General features: G+C 35.7%; 2 protein-coding genes and 1 long non-coding RNA gene across 3 annotated transcripts; 1 reads left to right on the top strand and 2 right to left on the bottom strand.

Moving 5' to 3' along the window:
- Positions 1 to 376: 376 nt before the first annotated feature.
- Positions 377 to 1,994, bottom strand: LOC131694168 (protein hold'em). The gene is made up of 3 exons (XM_058982647.1): positions 1,078 to 1,994; positions 869 to 1,022; positions 377 to 803 (listed from the first exon to the last, which is right to left on the bottom strand). Exons 1-3 carry the CDS (start codon positions 1,964 to 1,966, stop codon positions 434 to 436), a joined length of 1,413 nt encoding a protein of 470 aa, XP_058838630.1. The 5' UTR covers positions 1,967 to 1,994; the 3' UTR covers positions 377 to 433.
- A 17,526-nt stretch (positions 1,995 to 19,520) lies between these two features.
- Positions 19,521 to 19,937, bottom strand: LOC131687352 (DEAD-box helicase Dbp80-like). Its single transcript, XM_058971432.1, has one exon. The coding sequence runs from the start codon at positions 19,935 to 19,937 to the stop codon at positions 19,521 to 19,523; it is 417 nt and encodes a 138-aa protein (XP_058827415.1).
- Positions 19,938 to 21,440: 1,503 nt separating this feature from the next.
- Positions 21,441 to 22,357, top strand: LOC131691692 (uncharacterized). Its single transcript, XR_009305829.1, has 3 exons — positions 21,441 to 21,612; positions 21,841 to 22,081; positions 22,139 to 22,357. It is a non-coding gene; the product is annotated as an uncharacterized LOC131691692 (long non-coding RNA).
- Positions 22,358 to 24,858: the final 2,501 nt, after the last annotated feature.

The raw sequence follows: 24,858 nt of genomic DNA, 5'->3' as shown, positions 1-24,858 counted from the left end.
ACCTCTGCCATCAACATGCTCTCACACATATCAAATACGGTGGTGTAAATGAACGAATGAGAAGCGCTCTCGTTTTGCTTGGCAGAGTGTGGGGAGCAATTTCAATTTCTCTTTACTGCACAGAGGATAGTGACATCACTGCACAGCGATAAAACTCGCCACAAAGCTTGGTAGTTCCTTTTCGATTCCAAAACGGAAAAAAAACCCGGGAGCTAACGAAAACAGCTTGCCTCTATCGAGAACTGAAGAAACTACAGCTAGAACTTTTATTTATCATTTTGCACTCAAAACAGTAAAATAAATCATTTATATCCTTTACCTCAGCTGCGTTGAAAAGGATCAACAGTCACGGCAAACTCTAAGGCCTAATGATCCCTATGGGGTCAAAATGTGTTTATAGTTTTGTTATAACAATGAAATGCGTATTACGTACTTAGTAAACCTTGATTTTCGACTCAACTTCTTGGGGATTTGCCAACGAGCACTCCACTATGGAGTACAAAGTTTGGAATCGAATCGGTGATTTTCGCTTAACTATAAGTTTCAAAGAGCAGCGCTCCAACAGATAACGCCACTTAAGCTTGCCCTTTTGAGCATCACCCATTTTCAAAAATGAATCAACTTTGCAGTTTAGGGTATTCTCGGCGGCTTGGCTCATCAGCCGACAGTTCGTCAGCGTTCCGGTATGATCTGTTATGTCAACTGGAATGTCAAAATATACGCTTATGTTCTGTAGATGGCTTTGACAAGTTTCTTTTTGGCATTTTGAATCCGAAATGCGGAGGAATGTTTTACAGTTTACACTAGAAAAGACAACGGGTAAATGAGGACCTAAAGAAAGAAAAAATCTGAGATAAAAATGACATACCATTTACGGCCAGTTATTCTGGAACAACCATCTAAATCGAATTTGGTAATCACTGCATAGCAAAGGGCAGTGAACTGCTCCTCTTCCGTTTTTAAATCCCCTTCTGAGCGATCCAGAATCTGCTGAACCGTCATAACGGATGTAATCGTTACAGCTGCAAAATAAAAAATTCGTATTTGGATAATAAAGAAACCAGAAAATAACTCAACGATCAGTAGCGCTGGATGAAAGAGAATAGGTTGCATCAAAATCTTGAACGCATGGATGCTTCATTGCGTGAACAAGCAGCTTATCAGCATCTTCAATTGCTGGGTCTTCAGTGATAATTGTTCGTCCGCTCATTCCCAAGCAGACAAATTTATAGTACTGATCAAACTCTACTCTAACGTCCATCACAAGTAGCACTGTTGTTAACGGAACCCATTTATCTATACGCTCAACAAATTCGTTATTCCAGAACTTCATTGACATTCCAGCGTGGGAGGCGTCCATTAAAATGACTTCTCGCAAATATTTAAGCTTTCCTGTTTTGGCAATCACAATTTGCTTTTTCGGTCGAACGCTTCGTACCACCACAAGTATGTTGACGCTCTGTCCATTTATGTGTTGACCACCAGCCGAAATATCTGCCAAAGGATATGTCTCCGATGCTGGAACTGTAGCCACAGATACTAATTTTTTCATCAAGTCGAGTCTGGACCCTTCGTGGAGTTTTATTTTGCTCTCGTCCTGCTCACCCAAGGACAAACTAAATGAAGATGTCGATCTAGGATTGAATTGTTCAGAACGGTCATGACAGGAAGCAAGTACTTTTGGTTTCGTTATGTTGACCACATCACCTATGTGGAACAGACTATCGTATGATTCGATCATCAGCTGGGAGCCCCAAATGGTGCAGTTTATAGTGTCCCGTTCGCTGTCACGAAGAGTCAAAGTCATGACACCACGTGCGCTTGTGGAATCTTTTCCTTGACGCAGGGAAGAAGATTCGAAAAATTTCGGATCACTTTTAGCAATGATTACACCAATTAGAATGAAATTTCGCGATTCCTGATCAATTTGGCAAATTCGCTTCGTTACCACAATATCCGAGGACATCGCGTTAATTTGAATTTGAATGTTTAAATTACACGATCAAAAATAGCACTATACACACAGAGAGAATAGGGAGAGAGACGAATAGTTAAAATTAAAAGCGACCCTTACACGTTCAATATTTTTGTCAATACTTGAGAGTATTGACAAAAGTAACTATCGTGAATTTACCTACCTAAAAGCTCACCTACCAAAAAGCTCACCTGCTAAAAAGCTCTTCAAATAAAAAGCTCATTTATCATAGAGTACCACCTTAAACAGTAGAGGCTTTTAAGGTGGTACTCTGAAAGTTGAGCTTTTTATTTCATGGTGCCATCTATTAACAGATAGCTCGCATAAATAAAAACTTTTTCTGGAACCCTCCATAGTGTACAAAATATTAGCGCATTTACCCCAAATTACACGCGGCCGTTCTCGATCAAAATGAACGATCGCGCTTCGAGAAACACTGCGCTTAGCCGATCGCAAATTTGCATAAGGAAGGGCTGAATGAGAACACAAGTTGTTCCATAAATCAGCCCTGCGTTATGTAACGTTTTGTGCGCAGGTAGAGTATACCAGATGCAAGTAGTAGGTCCAAGTAAGTATATTATAATATATTGCGACAATCCCACATATGTCTATTTACTGGGGTCCTATTCTCACAGTCACCTCACCCAGCGATCACCGCTGTCACTTAGGTGTCCGAAGCTACCAATGTCCTCTACAAAACCTGTAGTATGTCATATTGCCTAAATTGATGTTAGTATTTTTTATGATTTATTAAACTTTTTCTCCTGTCCACATTAAAGAAGGAACTCATAAAGAAAAACATAATTTCCTAAGAAGTGCCCACGAGAACAGATAAGAAATATACTAATTCTGATAGCCACAAATGTCCTCTACAAAACCTGTAGTACGTCATATTGCCTAAATTGATATTAGTATTTTTTATTATTTATTAAACTTTTTTCCGGTCCACATTAAAGAAGGAACTCGTAAAGAAAAACATAATTTCCTAAGAAGTGCCCACGAGAACCGATAAGAAATATACTAATTCTGATAGTCACAAATGTCCTCTACAAAACCTGTAGTATGTCATATTGCCTAAATTGATGTTAGTATTTTTTATGATTTATTAAACTTTTTCTCCTGTCCACATTAAAGAAGGAACTCATAAAGAAAAACATAATTTCCTAAGAAGTGCCCACGAGAACCGATAAGAAATATATTAATTCTGATAGCCACAAATGTCCTCTACAAAACCTGTAGTATGCCATATTGCCTAAATTGATGTTAGTATTTTTTATGATTTATTAAACTTTTTCTCCTGTCCACATTAAAGAAGGAACTCGTAAAGAAAAACATAATTTCCTAAGAAGTGCCCACGAGAACCGATAAGAAATATACTAATTCTGATAGCCACAAATGTCCTCTACAAAACCTGTAGTATGTCATATTGCCTAAATTGATGTTAGTATTTTTTATGATTTATTAAACTTTTTCTCCTGTCCACATTAAAGAAGGAACTCATAAAGAAAAACATAATTTCCTAAGAAGTGCCCACGAGAACCGATAAGAAATATATTAATTCTGATAGCCACAAATGTCCTCTACAAAACCTGTAGTATGCCATATTGCCTAAATTGATGTTAGTATTTTTTATGATTTATTAAACTTTTTCTCCTGTCCACATTAAAGAAGGAACTCGTAAAGAAAAACATAATTTCCTAAGAAGTGCCCACGAGAACCGATAAGAAATATACTAATTCTGATAGCCACAAATGTCCTCTACAAAACCTGTAGTATGTCATATTGCCTAAATTGATGTTAGTATTTTTTTTGATTTATTAAATTTTTTCTCCTGTCCACATTAAAGAAGGAACTCATAAAGAAAAACATAATTTCCTAAGAAGTGCCCACGAGAACCGATAAGAAATATACTAATTCTGATAGCCACAAATGTCCTCTACAAAACCTGTAGTACGTCATATTGCCTAAATTGATGTTAGTATTTTTTATTATTTATTAAACTTTTTGTCCCGTCCACATTAAAGAAGGAACTCGTAAAGAAAAACATAATTTCCTAAGAAGTGCCCACGAGAACCGATAAGAAATATACTAATTCTGATAGCCACAAATGTCCTCTACAAAACCTGTAGTATGTCATATTGCCTAAATTGATGTTAGTATTTTTTATAATTTTTTAATGTTGTCCACCACGTATGTACATACCATCTACCAACCAAAAAGCTCTACTTCATAAAAGCTCACGTACCAAAAAGTTTACCTAGTATACTGAATATTATCCACTAAAGGAAAAGAGTAATTTTCCAAGAAGTGCCCACGAGTAGAGTAATGACATATAGTGATTCTAGTAGCTACAAATATGCTCTACAAAACCTGTAGTATGTCTTATTGCCTAAATTGATGTTAGTATTTTTTATGATTTATTAAACTTTTTCTCCAGTCCACATTAAAGAAGGAACTCATAAAGAAAAACATAATTTCCTAAGAAGTGCCCACGAGAACCGATAAGAAATATATTAATTCTGATAGCCACAAATGTCCTCTACAAAACCTGTAGTATGTCATATTGCCTAAATTGATGTTAGTATTTTTTATGATTTATTAAACTTTTTGTCCCGTCCACATTAAAGAAGGAACTCGTAAAGAAAAACATAATTTCCTAAGAAGTGCCCACGAGAACCGATAAGAAATATACTAATTCTGATAGCCACAAATGTCCTCTACAAAACCTGTAGTATGTCATATTGCCTAAATTGATGTTAGTATTTTTTATAATTTTTTAATGTTGTCCACCACGTATGTACATACCATCTACCAACCAAAAAGCTCCACTTCATAAAAGCTCACGTACCAAAAAGTTTACCTAGTATACTGAATATTATCCACTAAAGGAAAAGAGTAATTTTCCAAGAAGTGCCCACGAGTAGAGTAATGACATATAGTGATTCTAGTAGCTACAAATATGCTCTACAAAACCTGTAGTATGTCTTATTGCCTAAATTGATGTTAGTATTTTTTATGATTTATTAAACTTTTTCTCCAGTCCACATTAAAGAAGGAACTCGTAAAGAAAAACATAATTTCCTAAGAAGTGCCCACGAGAACCGATAAGAAATATACTAATTCTGATAGCCACAAATGTCCTCTACAAAACCTGTAGTATGTCATATTGCCTAAATTGATGTTAGTATTTTTTATGATTTATTAAACTTTTTCTCCTGTCCACATTAAAGAAGGAACTCATAAAGAAAAACATAATTTCCTAAGAAGTGCCCACGAGAACCGATAAGAAATATACTAATTCTGATAGCCACAAATGTCCTCTACAAAACCTGTAGTATGCCATATTGCCTAAATTGATGTTAGTATTTTTTATGATTTATTAAACTTTTTCTCCTGTCCACATTAAAGAAGGAACTCGTAAAGAAAAACATAATTTCCTAAGAAGTGCCCACGAGAACCGATAAGAAATATATTAATTCTGATAGCCACAAATGTCCTCTACAAAACCTGTAGTATGTCATATTGCCTAAATTGATGTTAGTATTTTTTATGATTTATTAAACTTTTTGTCCCGTCCACATTAAAGAAGGAACTCGTAAAGAAAAACATAATTTCCTAAGAAGTGCCCACGAGAACCGATAAGAAATATACTAATTCTGATAGCCACAAATGTCCTCTACAAAACCTGTAGTATGTCATATTGCCTAAATTGATGTTAGTATTTTTTATGATTTATTAAACTTTTTCTCCTGTCCACATTAAAGAAGGAACTCATAAAGAAAAACATAATTTCCTAAGAAGTGCCCACGAGAACCGATAAGAAATATACTAATTCTGATAGCCACAAATGTCCTCTACAAAACCTGTAGTATGTCATATTGCCTAAATTGATGTTAGTATTTTTTATGATTTATTAAACTTTTTCTCCTGTTCACATTAAAGAAGGAATTCATAAAGAAAAACATAATTTCCTAAGAAGTGCCCACGAGAACCGATAAGAAATATACTAATTCTGATAGCCACAAATGTCCTCTACAAAATCTGTAGTATGCCATATTGCCTAAATTGATGTTAGTATTTTTTATGATTTATTAAACTTTTTCTCCTGTCCACATTAAAGAAGGAACTCATAAAGAAAAACATAATTTCCTAAGAAGTGCCCACGAGAACCGATAAGAAATATATTAATTCTGATAGCCACAAATGTCCTCTACAAAACCTGTAGTATGCCATATTGCCTAAATTGATGTTAGTATTTTTTATGATTTATTAAACTTTTTCTCCTGTCCACATTAAAGAAGGAACTCATAAAGAAAAACATAATTTCCTAAGAAGTGCCCACGAGAACCGATAAGAAATATACTAATTCTGATAGCCACAAATGTCCTCTACAAAACCTGTAGTACGTCATATTGCCTAAATTGATGTTAGTATTTTTTATTATTTATTAAACTTTTTTTCCCGTCCACATTAAAGAAGGAACTCGTAAAGAAAAACATAATTTCCTAAGAAGTGCCCACGAGAACCGATAAGAAATATACTAATTCTGATAGTCACAAATGTCCTCTACAAAACCTGTAGTATGTCATATTGCCTAAATTGATGTTAGTATTTTTTATAATTTTTTAATGTTGTCCACCACGTATGTACATACCATCTACCAACCAAAAAGCTCTACTTCATAAAAGCTCACGTACCAAAAAGTTTACCTAGTATACTGAATATTATCCACTAAAGGAAAAGAGTAATTTTCCAAGAAGTGCCCACGAGTAGAGTAATGACATATAGTGATTCTAGTAGCTACAAATATGCTCTACAAAACCTGTAGTATGTCTTATTGCCTAAATTGATGTTAGTATTTTTTATGATTTATTAAACTTTTTCTCCAGTCCACATTAAAGAAGGAACTCGTAAAGAAAAACATAATTTCCTAAGAAGTGCCCACGAGAACCGATAAGAAATATACTAATTCTGATAGCCACAAATGTCCTCTACAAAACCTGTAGTATGCCATATTGCCTAAATTGATGTTAGTATTTTTTATGATTTATTAAACTTTTTCTCCTGTTCACATTAAAGAAGGAACTCGTAAAGAAAAACATAATTTCCTAAGAAGTGCCCACGAGAACCGATAAGAAATATACTAATTCTGATAGCCACAAATGTCCTCTACAAAACCTGTAGTATGCCATATTGCCTAAATTGATGTTAGTATTTTTTATGATTTATTAAACTTTTTCTCCCGTCCACATTAAAGAAGGAACTCGTAAAGAAAAACATAATTTCCTAAGAAGTGCCCACGAGAACAGATAAGAAATATACTAATTCTGATAGCCACAAATGTCCTCTACAAAACCTGTAGTATGCCATATTGCCTAAATTGATGTTAGTATTTTTTTATGATTTATTAAACTTTTTCTCCTGTCCACATTAAAGAAGGAACTCATAAAGAAAAACATAATTTTCTAAGAAGTGCCCACGAGAACCGATAAGAAATATACTAATTCTGATAGCCACAAATGTCCTCTACAAAACCTGTAGTATGCCATATTGCCTAAATTGATGTTAGTATTTTTTATGATTTATTAAACTTTTTGTCCCGTCCACATTAAAGAAGGAACTCGTAAAGAAAACATAATTTCCTAAGAAGTGCCAACGAGAACCGATAAGAAATGTGTAATTTAAGATGGTTAAAAATCCTCTTCTAACAATGTTACAGCGATAGCTCAATAAGATAAAGCGTCAGTCCACTCAGTCTCAACGAAGCTTTCTTCAGAAAATGGCGAGAGCAAAATGTTATTTCATCAATCGATAGAATTTAAATGTGAAGAGAGAGATTTTTTCTCCAGCTAATATTTTATCCATCGCTAGACCGAAAATATGCATGCCACCATAATCTGTATGGTTCTTGATTGTTATGTTGTCAAAATGTATATGCAAAACAGCACATTATGGTATGGTGACTGTTCTTAACAACCCGTTGTTTGTATGGTCGATCATGAAAAAACGACACTGATTATGATCGATATTATACTAGGCAATGGTTAATTTATTGTTGAACGAACCATATTGAAAATGGTTTTGAAACGTTTGATACATTGGTTGGCATATGGAACACATGAGGGTACTGTTAATGTTAATCACGTCACAAAAAATCCCACATCAAACATCAGTCTATTTCTTTTAGTAAACAAAGTTAGCAGTATTAATATGACTAATTTCGTGACGTGTGAACATGCAATGCAATCAGTACAAGTAATACTTAAAAGGAAAGCCATTAAAAAAGTCGAAATTTATGAAATGCAACCTTTTTATATTTTTGCCTTTCTCAATAGAAAGGTATTGCAATTGCTCTGAAAACCGACTTTTTAACGGAGGCCCGGAGGGCCAAGTGACATATACCATTCGATTCAGTTCGACGAGTTCGGCAAATGTCTGTGCGTGTGTATGTATGTGTGTATGTATGTATGTGTGTGTATGTGCGTCTGTGTGTGTATGTGACCAAAAATGTCACTCATTTTTCTCTGAGATGGCTGAGCCGATTTTGACAAACTTAGTCTCAAATGAAAGGTGCAACGTTCCCATAGGCTGCTATTGAATTTCTAATGGATCCGACTTCCGGTTCCGGAATTACAGGGTGGTGAGCACGATCACGCAGAAAATGTCGATTTTAATACATTCTGCAATGAATGTATAAAGGCGAACATTTTTCCAAAATATGACCTTAATTGCTTCGATTTGTAGTATTAGGTCACTAACATCCATTCAAAGTCTCTTTGGCCACATTGACCACCATCATCGGTTCCGGAATCCCCGGCGGAAGTATCCAAATTCAGAATAACAGTCACATCGGTTTCTCGGAGATGGCTAGACCGATTCAACCAAAATTAGTCTCAAATGAAAGGTATTACGCACCCGTAAATGGCTATCAAGTTTCATTCCGATCTGACTTCCGGTTCTGGAGCTACGGGTTGTGGCGTGCGATCACATAGCAAATTGCGATTCAAACCGATACTTCGATGAAAGCAAAAAAGGTAAAGATTTAGCTAAAATGTCTCTCAAACAATTTAAATTTGCTGTTCTAGGTCACCGACGGCCAACCAAACTTTCGTTGACTACATTGACCACCATAGACGGTTTCGGAAGGGCCCGGGAAAAGCGGAAATCTTTCAAAACTAGCAAACTCATATCAGTTTCTCGGAAATGGTTGGGTCGATTTTCACAAACTTAGTCCCAAATGATAGCTATATTATCCCCACAGATGTATGTAAAATTTCGCACGGATCGCTTATATGGTTCCGTAAATATAGACTGAACCGTTCGGTCGCATATTAAATTTCCATATAAGCCGGAACTCAAAATTTTTGTTCAAAGGGGGGACCCCATGAAATTTTAGAAATCGAATTCGTATTTTTGATGCCAAACATGTAACGTCGAGATTTTATTTTATCTCGAAAAAAATTATTTTATAAAAATCGACTTTTTGGGACTTAACTTTGCTCCATTTTTCAATTCAATATTACCGTGGCTGGTTTTTCTTTTGCAAAATTTTAGAACTCGAATAATGATTTCTTTTCTCGTATATACGAGAAAAAAAAATCATTATTCGAGTTCTAAAAAGTTGTCAAGTTATGTATAATAAAATTGTAATGTATACATTTGAAAGCTTTTAATAAATATAAGCAATTAAAAAATTCTCGTGTTCATGATTGAGAAAGGCACAATTGCACCGCTAGGTGGATTAAAACAGGTTTTTCAGTTCAATATTGCCGTGGCTGTTTTTTCTTTTACAAAATTTTAGAACTCGAATAATGATTTCTTTTCTTGTATATTTGTCATGTCATGTAATATTTGCATTTGAAAGTTTTTAATGAATATAAACAACGCAAACATTCTTGTGTTCATGATTGAGAAAGGCACAATTGCACCGCTAGGTGGATTAAAACAGGTTTTTACTGGTACCACAGGATCTCGACAATATGGAAAAAATGGATTACAATATGTTTTGTGCCATTATTTTTTGCTCTGATTTTTTAAAATTCTGTTGGTCAAGTCTCCCCGCAGTGGGGAGATTTGACCAAAAAAACGTTCACAGAAAAACTTATAACTTTTGAAAAAGTAAATTAAAAAATCTGCAGAAAATCATGAACACGCACAATACCTTTGCATATTATATCTTATTGACTTTGGAAGGATTGAAAACTTTTTTAGAGATTTATGCAGGTTTTGCTGAAAACCTGGTCAAGTCTCCCCATGTTCCCCTAATTTGATCCAAAAGCCGGCTCAGAGTTATCGGAAGACTCCTAAGCCAATTAAATGTTATGGAAAGAATTTTTATTGAAATTCCAACTATATGCGATATGGTCCGTAATTATTCTGTTTTTGTAATCATGGTCATTCGTAATAGTTGATTAGCCCAGAGCATATCGGTATCCCCTAAGACGTATACTCTGTTCCAAAAAACCGCATGAGGCTAGATTATTTTGAAGAAAAAATACATTTCATAATATTACCCTGCCGTTTTACGCACAATTGTCCCATGTATATAGGCAAACCCATAGAACATGGGACAAATATGCTTATAACGGCATTACAGTATTAGCTCAATCGGGAAAACCGGCAAGATGCCAACAATAATAACATGGATGGACAGCAAACTGTCAAACCATAGATACCATAAATCGATAGAATTGAAAACGTAATTCGTGCAAATGTTGTGTTGTGGAGGGAGGAAGGGTGAGTCAGGAGAAACAAACATTTATAAAGCTCTTTTTACATAGGCCGCATTTGACAGTGTCGATAAAGTAATTTATTATACATACTCATATTTTGACTTTACTTTCTAAGGAGAAGTCATAGCGCAATTATTATTGCATTTCAAATGTGAGCATTTTACAATAGATTTTTGAATCACTATATGTGAAATACAAGGAGATCAAAAACGTTACGGGGAAACGTAGAAATATTTGCAATACGACTTCTGCTTAGAAAGTATTAGTTCAGTGAATTTGTCGAATTTGTATTATCAAATATTTTTTACAGTCGATTTTTGAATCACCAAGACCATTTTTTTTTAATTTTTTGGAATCTTATCATGCTATATATGAAATGCAAAAATATAAAAAATACAGTCAAGAAATTTAATGATAGTTGCGCTACGACTTGTTCTTAGAGAGTAATGTTCACTTCAGTGAATTTGAATTACCAACATATGAGCATTTTGCAACCGATTTATGAATTGCTATCCGCAAGACCATTTCATCTTAAATCTTTAAGAATCTTATCAAGCTATATATTAAGTGAAAGAGGATCGAAAATGATACCAAGAAATGCAATAATAATTACGCTATGATATCTTCTTGGATAGTAATGTTCATTTAAGTGAAATTGAAATTATCAAATATGAGCATTTGGCAATCGATTTATGAATCAAGAACCCCAAGGCTATTTTTTCTCCAATCATTAGGAATCTTATCAAGCTATATATTAAGTGAAAGAGGATCGAAAATGATACTAAGAAATGCAATAATAATCGGGCTATGATATCTCCTTTGACAGTAATGTTCATTTCAGTGAATTTGAATTACCAACATATGAGCATTTTGCAACCGATTTATGAATTGCTATCCCCAAGACCATTTCATCTTAAATCTTTAAGAATCTTATCAAGCTATATATTAAGTGAAAGAGGATCGAAAATGATACAAAGAAATACAATAATAATCAGGCTATGATATCTCCTTTGACAGTAATGTTCATTTCAGTGAATTTGAATTACCAACATATGAGCATTTTGCAACCGATTTATGAATTGCTATCCACAAGACCATTTCATCTTAAATCTTTAAGATGCTTATCAAGCTATATATTAAGTGAAAGAGGATCGAAAGTGATACTAAGAAATGCAATAATAATCGGGCTATGATATCTCCTTTGACAGTAATGTTCATTTCAGTGAATTTGAATTACCAACATATGAGCATTTTGCAACCGATTTATGAATTGCTATCCCCAAGACCATTTCATCTTAGATTTTTAGGAATCTTATCAAGCTATATATGAAATGCAAGAGGATCGAAAATGATACCAAGAAATGCAATAATAATTACGCTATGATATCTTCTTGGATAGTAATGTTCATTTAAGTGAAATTGAAATTATCAAATATGAGCATTTGGCAATCGATTTATGAATCAAGAACCCCAAGGCTATTTTTTCTCCAATCATTAGGAATCTTATCAAGCTATATATTAAGTGAAAGAGGATCGAAAATGATACTAAGAAATGCAATAATAATCGGGCTATAATATCTCCGTAGACAGTAATGCTCATTTCAGTGAATTTGAATTACCAACATATGAGCATTTTGCAACCGATTTATGAATTTCTATCCCCAAGACCATTTCATCTTAAATCTTTAAGAATCTTATCAAGCTATATATTAAGTGAAAGAGGATCGAAAATGATACTAAGAAATGCAATAATAATCGGGCTATGATATCTCCTTTGACAGTAATGTTCATTTCAGTGAATTTGAATTACCAACATATGAGCATTTTGCAACCGATTTAAGAATTGCTATCCCCAAGACCATTTCATCTTAAATCTTTAAGAATCTTATCAAGCTATATATTAAGTGAAAGAGGATCGAAAATGATATTAAGAAATGCAATAATAATCGGGCTATGATATCTCCTTTGACAGTAATGTTCATTTCAGTGAATTTGAATTACCAACATATGAGCATTTTGCAACCGATTTATGAATTGCTATCCCCAAGACCATTTCATCTTAAATCTTTAAGAATCTTATCAAGCTATATATTAAGTGAAAGAGGATCGAAAATGATACTAAGAAATGCAATAATAATCGGGCTATGATATCTCCTTTGACAGTAATGTTCATTTCAGTGAATTTGAATTACCAACATATGAGCATTTTGCAACCGATTTAAGAATTGCTATCCCCAAGACCATTTCATCTTAAATCTTTAAGAATCTTATCAAGCTATATATTAAGTGAAAGAGGATCGAAAATGATATTAAGAAATGCAATAATAATCGGGCTATGATATCTCCTTTGACAGTAATGTTCATTTCAGTGAATTTGAATTACCAACATATGAGCATTTTGCAACCGATTTATGAATTGCTATCCCCAAGACCATTTCATCTTAAATCTTTAAGAATCTTATCAAGCTATATATTAAGTGAAAGAGGATCGAAAATGATACCAAGAAATGCAATAATAATTACGCTATGATATCTTCTTGGATAGTAATGTCGATCGTCTTATACAAAATCAATGCAACAATATTTCACTTAACGATATGAAAGATCTCGTCATTAAAAATTTAAATCATTCACTGGTTTTGTTGCCGCTGTTGTACAACAATCATTTTACAATTGCAATAATTGATGCGAAAAAAATGGTGTTTCACTATTTTGATCCACAATTCAGACATTCACCCCATGAAATGTACAACAAGTTGTTAAATACATTAGAAAGAGTAAAAAAATGCTTTACAAATAAAATGTTATTAGATATATTCAACACATTTAAAGCTCTAAGTATCGGTGAAATGAGAATAAACTGTCAAAACGATAGTTATCATTGTGGTCTTCACGTAATCAACAATACAGAACGCTATCTACTGAACAAAGTTCTTTTTGATCTAGATTTCGAACCTATCAAATACAGAACTTACTTGCTTCACAATCTCATAGCAAATTCTGATGACGTTTTAAACTTATGCCCTAAATGTGGCGATAACAGGATCGAAACCACGAACGGCCGAGAATGGGTTGCTTGTGATGCATGCACCAAATGGTATCATTCAACATGTGTAAATGACGATTCTACGGTAGACTGGAGATTCAGAAAGTTCATTTGCGAGATGTGTTTTACATTACACTAAATAATCTAACAAAGACAAGCGAAATGACAACCTGGGTTCGAGTCTCGACCCCACACATAGAGTTAGAAATTTTTCATAAGAGATTTTTCTAACCCGAAGAGGCGAATGACCTTAAGGTTAAAACCTCTATAATCGAAATAAAAAACGAAATGACAAGAAAATAATGGAACAATGAAATATGTTAGATTTAATGGCGGTGGTCAGCTATCTTCGTCCGCGTCCCTTATCACTTATTTTTATATAGTGATTCGTCAACAATGCTATCTTTGAAAATGAACAACCTTGGCTATGTGACTAATTTTTTATTCGTCACTTCTTTATTGTTAATAAGCAGTAGTATTTAGTTTATTATTTTCAAAATTGCACATTCATGGTTGCATGTAATTTTAAATGTTTATTTGATGGCATTGTAAGGGAACACGTATCCGCCGGGTGACGCCAATCGAGCTGACATTTCTTTGAACTGAACTTTGAGCATATGGCATTTAATGTGCGTGGGGAATACGTGGGTAAACGTAATCGAGTAACCTTTTAGCATGTTCCAATACCAATAGACCTTTCTCGTCAAAAAATTTTATATGATAGGATGCTTCCTTTTTTATCCCCAATTCGTTACTGCCTATTGCCGCGATGATTTGGTACCTCTAACTATTGAAAAAATCAAAAATAGTGCAAGCTGCTCATTTAACCCCATATTCTGAATACTTATCTTGCCTTGTTTCCCGTATTTTTACACCATTTGGATGAAATTCCTGTGGGGAATACTAAAAGGATGCCAGATCTGCATATATATTAGTCAATCTGCAGATTTGGCATTTTCACTGCAGATCTTTTGCAGATTACAAATATTTAGCAGAACAAAGCCTATGCCAGCCAATTTATACACCAGCCTTCAACATTTTTGATCATTTAAATTACATACATACTACATTTCTACGTCGCATTTATTGAAGATTTTTGTAGCCATCTGCAGACTTTTATATTTTTACTGCAGGCTATTGTTTAAATAGACCTGGCATCACTGATGCTGAAATGATTCATTCATACAATGAGGTATATATAGGTGTGGCAGAACACACGGTTTGCTAGTGTTGGCAACCAAAAATATGTAAACAATCCAGAAGCACAACGGGTCGACGTCATAGCGGTCACACGATTCAATGGGAGCGGAACGACCGCTATGACGAAAGCAAGTCGATTTATACTGTGATCACTCACACAACTCATGTACGATTCATCTTACGAATACCAAAGTGCCATCTTTGCCAGACCTGTATATGCGACATTGTCATTCATATACCTGTCAAAAATATAGAGCATTGTAGGAAAATGTATAACCTCACTTTTCTGACAGTTCGGTGTGCTTGTTTACCTAAGACTTGTTTACACGGACTTTTAAAATTTCTACAGAAAATTTAGAATAGGACGTAAGTAACAATGAGAGATTCCGTTTGGGGTCTTTCTCTTCTGTTCATTACTCGGCCATTTCAACTACAACTACTGAAACTCTACTCTTTGCATAATATTCTAGTAAAAACCGTCGGCTTTCGATATGTACTGGAAAATTTGTGCAAAGTGTTGTAATGACGTCGTGATAAACGAAAGAGAAAGTAAACAAAGAGAGGCTCTCAATGTTACTTACGTCCTATTGAAAATTTTCTCTAGATTTCTGTTTTTTAGTTTTTTCATGAAGATACATCAGCGATTTAGATTCTAAACCTTTTTTTTCAATATTAAGCTTAGTATGCACCTCTTGCGAAATGAGGTCGCGAAATATTTTTGCTTCTTCCGTGCGGAATTTTGACATTTGCTCGCGAAAACTTGACAGATTAGTTTCTGTGCGTTTGCCGTCAGACGTCGCATTTGACAGCTGAAAAGCGCTATCAGCTGTTGTTTGTATATTTATTTTTCATATTCGGAATGTTTTGAATAAATTTTTAATCTATTTTTTAATTTGTCACTGATGACCAAGTTGCGGAATTGAAAATCGCTCATCTTATCTTGAAACATCATAAGAGAAAATTACAAGATAGGCTTCGTGGTTATCTTTAAGTCTTCCCGTAATGGTGATGAGTAAGGTGTGTTGAAAAGTCGAACAAGAAGATAAAAGTACCTATATATTGTAAGCTTTGGATATCACTAGAAGAATAATGAAGTGTTTACGACTTTTATTAATGGAAGATAATCAACCGAATACGGAAGCATTGCCAGAGCGAACTCTTCCTAGTAACGATTGTAGTTTTATGACACTTCACAGCTTTCTTAAAACCTAGATTACACCTGTACTGCCGTGATCCGCATAACAGTCCCATTTGCTATGGGTTTCCTATGCAGGTGGGACTGTTATGCGTATCACGGCAGTGTAGTGTACAATAAAACTTCAATTGTTACTTGGGCTTGCACTCTCTACTGATGTTGCGATTCCGGACTAATATGACTGCAGAAGATATGTTTTTTGGCATACAGTTGCGCAACCGATTAATTATTCGGAAGCAATTCGCGATTCTTCAGTCTTTTAAGATTCTATATACGCTCAGACACAACCCAGTTAAACCGGTTATACCCATTCCGGAACCGGTTCGCAGTCCTAAATGGAGTCAGTATGGATTCCAATTAAAATGCAACAATCGGTTCCAACTCAATCGGTTTGGAAATCGGTTGTTGCATTTGAACTGGTATCGATACTGCCCACCCACTGAGACGTCCAAGAAATTGTTTCATAATCGTTCAACACGAGTCCAACGATGGAGTTTTGTTGAACGGTTATTTGGACGTTGTCCAAATTGGTCCAACGAACTTCCTTCATTGGACGATTTTGAAACCAACCGTTCTTAGAGGGTAGTTAAACTCATTCCGGAACCGGTTCGGATTCCTGAATGGAGTCAGATGGATTCCAACTCAAATGCAACAACCGATTCCGACTCAATCCGTTTCAGAATCGGTTGTTGCATTTGAGTTGGAATCCATACTGACTCCATTCAGGATTCCGAATGATTTGACAGGGTGACTCCATTCAGGATTCCAAATGGTTTGCCCGGGAAGCAGACACATATGGGGTAACATTCAAATATCAAAAGGATTTCTTTTTGTTCATTACACTTAGTTTATTCCGTCATAGCAGACGGGATCAAACATTAAATATTTAATAAGAAAGCTTGCCATGTTGGAAAACGAAAAAAAAGCAGTTTTTTCTCACGCCGTTGGAAAAATCTGCATGAAAATGAATCAATGTATTCGAGGCATTGGTAGAGTACTAATGATTGATTTTCATGACGATTTTTCCAACGGTGTGGGAAAAAACAGCTTTTTTCGTTTTCCAAGATGGCCGCTTTTCCACGCTTTCTCAGTTGAACTTTAATGAATTTAATTCTATTTAAATATAGTTTTAACATTCACTTAGCAACTATATGAATTTTATCGCGTTTTTTGCCTTTCTCATATAGAAAGGTTATGAAGGCACTCTGGAAACCGACAACCTTATCCCTAATCGAGAACCTAAATTTTTATTTAACTAAGAGTTTTTTTGCTTTTTATAGGGGCGTAGCAAGGGGTGTGTGGCAAGGGGCTACCCCCCCCCCCCCAACATGTCGTATAACACCCTTTCATTACCACCCCAACCATCACCCCTTTAGCAAACTCCTTTCAGGCCCTCATCCCATTCCACTTCCCTCAGTCGCACCACTCTCTAATTCGTATCCCCTTCAACCACCAGGCATATCAAAATAAGCTCATCTTATTCATACACCCACTCCTGCATACCAACGCATTTAAGGGTTAGCTTGTAGAGCGAGAATTGCATGGGCGACCGACTACAAAAGTCACAGGAATACACAAGGCTTCATAAAATATATTATATTTCATATTTGCATCTTAAAAATTCTAATCATGTTTAAGATTTAAATATCATCAAAAATAAAAATGGTTCTTAGGATCACATCAAAGCTATTCATAAAAATAAGCATTCCATCGGTTGAAGATAAGAGTAAATGATGAAACTACACCCCAAACTTTTAAACTGGAAATATAGCATATTTGGCAACACTGTAACCAAAAGTAACTATTTTTGCTAGATTCTCTAACTCATTTCCTTCAAAATGCATCGCACCGATTGTTTATAGGCCAAATTAAACCAAAGATATGAATAAAAGTTAATAATTGATGATTTTTTTCTATGGAAAATTTTCCATGCATCTATACACACCTATGACACGAATAGATGCAAGCATCAATTGTCTTCTTTGAATTGTTTATACCATTTATCAGTTTCAAGATATTTAATCTCAAACTTTAAAAATCGTTTTTCTCGAAATGAGTTAAATGGCGCTTGTCATAAGATAGCACAACAGCGACGATATAGCAATATAGGACAACATATCATTATTCGTAATAGAATACGTTACACGCACTCATGTACGCGCTTAAACTCTGTACATAGTTCCATTGCATTGATGCACATACTTTCTTGCTTAGCCTTCCACTTTCTATCACGCTTTTTGTATGCTTAAGCACTACTAAATAAATCTAGAGAAATTTTTCAATATGGCTTAAGTAACAACTTTTCACTGATTTTGACTAATTTAATTTTCCACTAATTTAATTACTTTGCACTAAATTTCCAGTGCATATCGAAAGGTTATGGCCATGTCGTCTGCCTGGAGGACCTTTTCCTTTGTAAAAGAAGGAAATTTGAAATCAGTACGAACTGTCGGTAAGGCTGATCGAAATAATTTGTGACATTACCATTACGAGAACGTTTAGCACAATGAATTGTCGTGCTCAATAAAATTACAAATTACAATGATTGACCCGTTTTAACATATCGCTTCCATTACATGTTCTGTAACCCGTATACCCCTAAAGATCCCTGTTGTAAAATTGTTATCAAAATTCTTCATAATCAAATGTTGCGTTATGTACGTGTTTGATAATGGAAAACATGAAAATTCAATTTGTTACAATTTACAGTTAGGCCTTTTTCAATGTTTTGCTAGAACTGGATAGAGCTAAGCAAAATTCTAAATTCAGAATCGAAACAAATATGACCCAAAAAAGCTCTTGCGCCTTTCACCAGTAGCTGGTCTAAAACACTATACGATCCGATATTTAAAATTTCGTCCGAGTTCTGTGCATCTAGCAGCTGAATCTTTTTCTAGAAGTGTCTTTCAATTGATCTGCAAATCATGATGGCGTTTCCATACTGCTAAAGAAGAGGCGAGAAATATAATCTATTGCTTCACACGAATGAGTCACACTTTCGATTCTACCGGTGCGTCTAATTCGATGCAGATACGTTTCGCATTCGGCTCGTCCCTGCTGATCCATCGGCAGGTCGAAGTTGACGATAATGGTCACCTGTTCGACGTCGTTACCTAAGGCGAAGGAATCTCTCCGTAACCTGGTTCTGTAACCAGAATCAAGTGGTGGAACTTACCCCTGGACAAAACGTTCATTATAATCAGTAACTTCTCTAGTCCGGCTTGGAATCGATCACTAACGGCCAACCGTTCCTCCACCGTTAGATCACCGGACAGTACCGCTACCGAGTGACCATCCTGGGACATCTTGCCGGACAACCAATTGGCCGCTTTGCGTGTTTGTTTCGATCGATTAATAATGCCGAAAATAAGTTTACTTGGAGCTTACAACTGTCCTGTACATCACATGACATAAAATGATCGCTTGTCCGACGGTAATCACACCGTAGATGTTCGAAATTGCTTGATATTTCTTGTCCTGGTTGCGGCACTTGACGTAGTACTGTTTGATGTTATCGAGTGATTCTTGCTCCCGCACCAGACGAAACACGATCGGATTGGTTACTCGGCGAACTCCATCACCTCCCGCTCGTACGTGGCCGAGAACATAATTTGGCAGGACGACGACAGCTGCTTGTGTATCCGGATGCACCGATCCTGGTGGCCCTGAGTAGCGATCATGACGACCGCGTCGTCCAGTACAAAAACGGCAATCGAACACCCGGAAGTTAATGCTCCCGCCCATCAGATTGACGGGTGTTCCGATGATGATATGATTAGTTTCGCCCATTTGGCGATTTCCCCACCGCGAACGGCGTAACGAAGTTTGATTTCCGGACAAAACTTTGCTATTTTGGCAGCTACTGCACCAGTCTGAACTGCCAGTTCATACGTGCGGGAAAGGCATATCACCAGCGTAGTTTTTTAACGGGTCGACTCGACTGAACATTGCCAGCACAAAGGTAGTGATTTTTCCTGTTACCGACTGACTCTGTGCGACCATGTTCTTGGCGGATCAGCCAACAGTGTAGGTAGAGCCGTCTCCTGAATCTTGGAAAAGCCGTTGAAACCAATAGCACAGACTCCCTGAAGCAGTTGTGGCTTCGGGTGCAAAGCTTCGAGAGTTTTAATCGAGTATATTGGTAAAGAAGGATCCTTTCGCTGTACCTCCAGATCAAGTTGATTCTACTAGACCTTTGCGAATAATGTTCATTAGCAACTTTGCATACGCCGTGCTAAAAGATTAACCATGAATAATTTTAAAGCTGATACTAAATGAATGCCTGTGCATCTTCCGCGAAGGAAGCTGTTCTCCCTTTTTGCTTGCAGCTTTACTTCAGGAGCTGCTAAAGTCAGAATGTTTGTAGCTACCGAACGCAAAAATAAAAACCGTCGCTGGTCTTACTGCCGGTGGACTAGAAGGTTTCCGCATTCTTTTTCTCTGGACTGTCAGCCGCCGGCTCTGATTCTTTATCCTTAGTGATCCGGGTTTGTTCGGGCGTGCTGTAAATAAGCTAAATAATATTTAATAATCACTACATATTGAGAAAATATTTTAAATTAGAAATTAAAGAATTCCAATCATATTTTATAACTTACCGTTCGAATTCCAATTGCATCACAAATTCTATACTAAGAAATTTTGCCAGCTTGCGATGTAAAATACAAAAATACGCAATAAATTTTGTTTTTTTTGTTTTATTTTTTTGCAAACTGTCAAAATTTCGCGAGCCTCCGAGCGGAATAATACCACTGATCATTATTTCGCAAGGAAAAAGCTTGCCATGGTGACAGCACATAGAAAGCAGCGCTATCTCGCGGAAGTAATACTAAACTTATCGTTTGTCGAAACGTGTCTCGGCTAACTGCAAATTTCGTTATCGTTTTCGCGAGAGCTGCGTACCGCTTACGAAATGGAAACGAAAAATTTTTTCGCGAGCATTTCGCGACGTTTTTTATGCATAGGTTTTGTATAGGAAATTTCATTTCGCAAGAGGTGCATACTTAGCTTTACCAATGAAATTAGATGAATAGTTCTCGGCTCGATCCAGAGATGCCAGATTTGCAGACAAGTCTGCAAATTCGCAGACTTTTAATTTAAGCTGCAGATTTTTTCGATGATGCAGATATTTGCAGATTTTCTTGTTTGATTGCAGATATTTGCAGATTTTTTAGTTTTGTTGCAGATATTTGCAGATTTTTGAATATAAAGGCTTTTGGTTACACTAGCTTTCCTGACATTTTTTGTTCTTCCCAGACTTTTAAAATTATTGTTGCAGACATTTGAAAAAAGTACCTGGCATCTCTGGCTCGATCTTCGAATCGGTTAAGGTATTCGCGAAGTGAAAAACTAATCCAGCGTCGATGTATCGATAATCGGCATAGATTGATTATTCACCAGTGATTATAGAACCAAATTTGCCTGGAAGCCAACACAAGCAGAATCTACCTCGACTGAACATTCGGTACTCGAAATATTTTCATTGACATATTTTCAATTTCGACGAAATATTATAGAGACGTTGTCTCGAATGGATGCGACAGCTCTACCGAGAAAATCACAATATGAACTGCAATTCGGAACATTTACTCCAAGCATCCATTTCAAGGGAACCTGCCGCAAATCCGCTTACCCGATCTGGAACAAGCTGCGTTGACTCAAAATACTATTTTCGATCAAAACTTTATGGCAGGTTTATCACTGGAGTGGACATTGGTGGTATGGATGAGCCTTGTGATACGTCTGTGAATCTTCTGCTATCTGAACGATGCACTATTTGTCACGATTTGCTTGGTCGACAAATCTGCGAAAAACTTGATTTTTCAGCATTGAGGCGTAAACAAGAGCAGAATTCCTAAATACGTTGGTGAAGCCAGTTGAAAATTTTAGTGGAAGGCAATCCAATATAAGTGATAGGAACGCCCATCAAGGAGGTAAATAGTAAGATTCATCGATTTCGTGATGATAGATATTTTTGTTTGTATTTGCAGGCACAAATCTCCAAATAACATGGGAAACCTGCCAAGCGAGCCAATAGCCAGTTTCATGCTACTTGCAGGTTGCACAGTCAAGGTTAAACCTCAGCGCCTCAATCAATCAGATATAAAACTAAATTAATAAAATACTTTACTATACTGACATGTAAACAACCTCAATGCTTGTTAATGAAATGCTAGAAAAATAATCAAAAGCGGCTTTTGGAATTCATCGAAAACCTGCGAGAGTAACCTGCTAAAAAGGGATGAAGTTGGAGTTCTGAGTAGCGACATTTACTCGAAGCTCTTCCTATAGGAAGAACAATGTTTCGCCCAAAGGTCTTAACTTAAAATGTCATTAACTATAATACGCATCTGTAGATACAAAGCTTCTAGAGAATGCAAGCACTACTCTACCACGTATTATCTAGTCGAAACATTTAACTCGCTCCAACACATTGTAGCGCAATATTTTGGCAACCACGGCAACGAAACTCAAATTATTGGGCAATGACACAACATATATTACATTATAATTTATTTTACAGATAAGCGCGATATTTCCCAATGTACTTGATCATGTTTGGGACGAAATACGGCCGGAACCCGTTCGTGTGTTAGTATTGATTTGATGAATGCATTTTCAAATGATCATTCTCATCAGACATACTGTGCCCATAATTTCTAAATCGACACGACTGATGAAAATGCTCATAATCATTTTATAATAAACGTATTGCTAGTTAGGACTTTTATATCAGCCGGGCTCTTTTATAATTTGTTATAAAATCATTATCAAAATTCTTCATAACCCATTGTTGCGTTATGTTTATGTACATGGCCAGATAGATAGTTTTTAACTGGGACGTGACATATGGATACGAAAAAACCTAATGTCAATTGCAGCAAGGGGGAGCTGTCAAATGCAGCCAAAGGGAACCGTCAAATGCAGTCAGGGGGAACTGTCAAATGTAGCCACTCCATTTTAAATATGTGAGGAAGAAAGAGTGGCTATGCAAGACAAGAGATCAAATGAACAGAAAAAAAGAAAAAGCAAACATCTATCCACAGGTTTTGTCCCAGGATTTTAATAGAGAACATGAAAATTCGATTTGTTTGCATTTGGCAGTAGGCCTTTTTCAAATGTTTGGCTAGAAATTCCTTACTTCGACGTCAACATTTCATAAGGCATTTCATATACAATATGCTCATGTTGAGAAAATGGCGTCTGAAAAATTACCTCGTACTTTATATTCCCATTTATGAACAGGAGCTTGATTTAAGGACCAAACAGCTCAATGCCGTGTTAAATTAACCATTTTTTCCGAATAATATACCAGATTTTATTAAAAAATTGCATTTTGAACGATTTTTGCAGATAATTTTTTTGGTCCCTTTTGAAATATCGCACTGGTTTTGTGCCCTCTCTTATAATCCCTTTTCGGCGAGACGATAGCTTATAGTGCGTGCGGGTGAGCCCTTTTGTTTACAGCAAAAGATTATGTGACATTTATTTTGATCCCTTTCTTGGTGTGGCGATGTTTTTGTTCCCTTTTCAAGTATAGTCTTTTTCATTAAGAAAAGGGCCCATTAACAATTTTTTCCGCTTTGTTGTTTGGTGTATATGAACCGTTAATTTTTGAAGGGAAGTGAAAGGGAACATAAGCAAAACAAGTTATTTTGCTTATGTGCCTTTTCGATAATCTATTATTTCGCCAACAGCCAGGCTTCAGAACCGGCTTATTTAAGGTATGTTTAAAGCTTTGTTAGTGTCCATTTGAAGTAAGTATTAACCGGAATTGTTTACGTTTTGTTTATCGGCCCATTTGAAATGTTCTCGTCGACTTCTTCAATGAATCATGTACAAGAAAAGTAAAAATGTTAAATTTAACGGAACAATGTATGATGCCGACATCAAATAAAAAATTACCTTGTTTGGAAAGTGTTAACATTTGGCAGCGAACCAAACCAAGTTTCTCATACTATGATCGAATCAACAAAAATTCCAAGACCATGTAAACAATCTCTCTGAACTGTCAAAAAAGTGAGATTAAACATTATCATGCAATGTTCTCCACCGAAAGGTTCACTTTAGTTTGTTTACATAACCAATGAACTTTGTACCGCGACTCACCACTTAATTTGCCGCGTTGCCAGAAGCTCAAGCAAAAATATTCAAAACAGTGTTGCCCAAACACACATTTTGAGTCCCACCATTCTTGCAAAGGTGAAAAAAATACTCAACATTCTTGCATTTTTCAAATTTTAAAAAATCATTAAAAAATAACGATAGCTCCAAATAGTCTCATTTCAACGGCAATATTCTTAAAAATGTGTAGTCTTTTGAATAAAAATAAGAAAAAAGGGGGTTATCTCGGACGAGAAAGGTCTATTATTGATCTCTAATATATTATTTACTTATTTAATTAACTGAAATGACTAGTGTTACCACCCAAAATAACAATACATTAATATAGTTTAAATTTAATTATATTTTATTCGACATGTACATCCGTATAGTCCCCCCCCCCTCCCCACGATACCAAAATCCATCAAATCCTTCTCTCGACCGTTATTACCAACCTTGACTCAGACCGGGTACGTTTCTTAGTCTGTGCGTTTCGACATCGATTTCCTCTAGCATCTCCCAGCCGAGACGTCAAATGGGATAAATACAGCCGTCGAAGCTTTTTGATAACAGTTAATCGAACTTAACGAAACGTTTTATTATAAGA

This window comes from Topomyia yanbarensis, chromosome 3 (assembly GCF_030247195.1).
Source record: "Topomyia yanbarensis strain Yona2022 chromosome 3, ASM3024719v1, whole genome shotgun sequence".
Classification (NCBI taxonomy): domain Eukaryota; kingdom Metazoa; phylum Arthropoda; class Insecta; order Diptera; family Culicidae; genus Topomyia; species Topomyia yanbarensis.
Note: the sequence above shows the minus strand (reverse complement) of the source record. Positions and strands in the feature narration are given on the sequence as shown.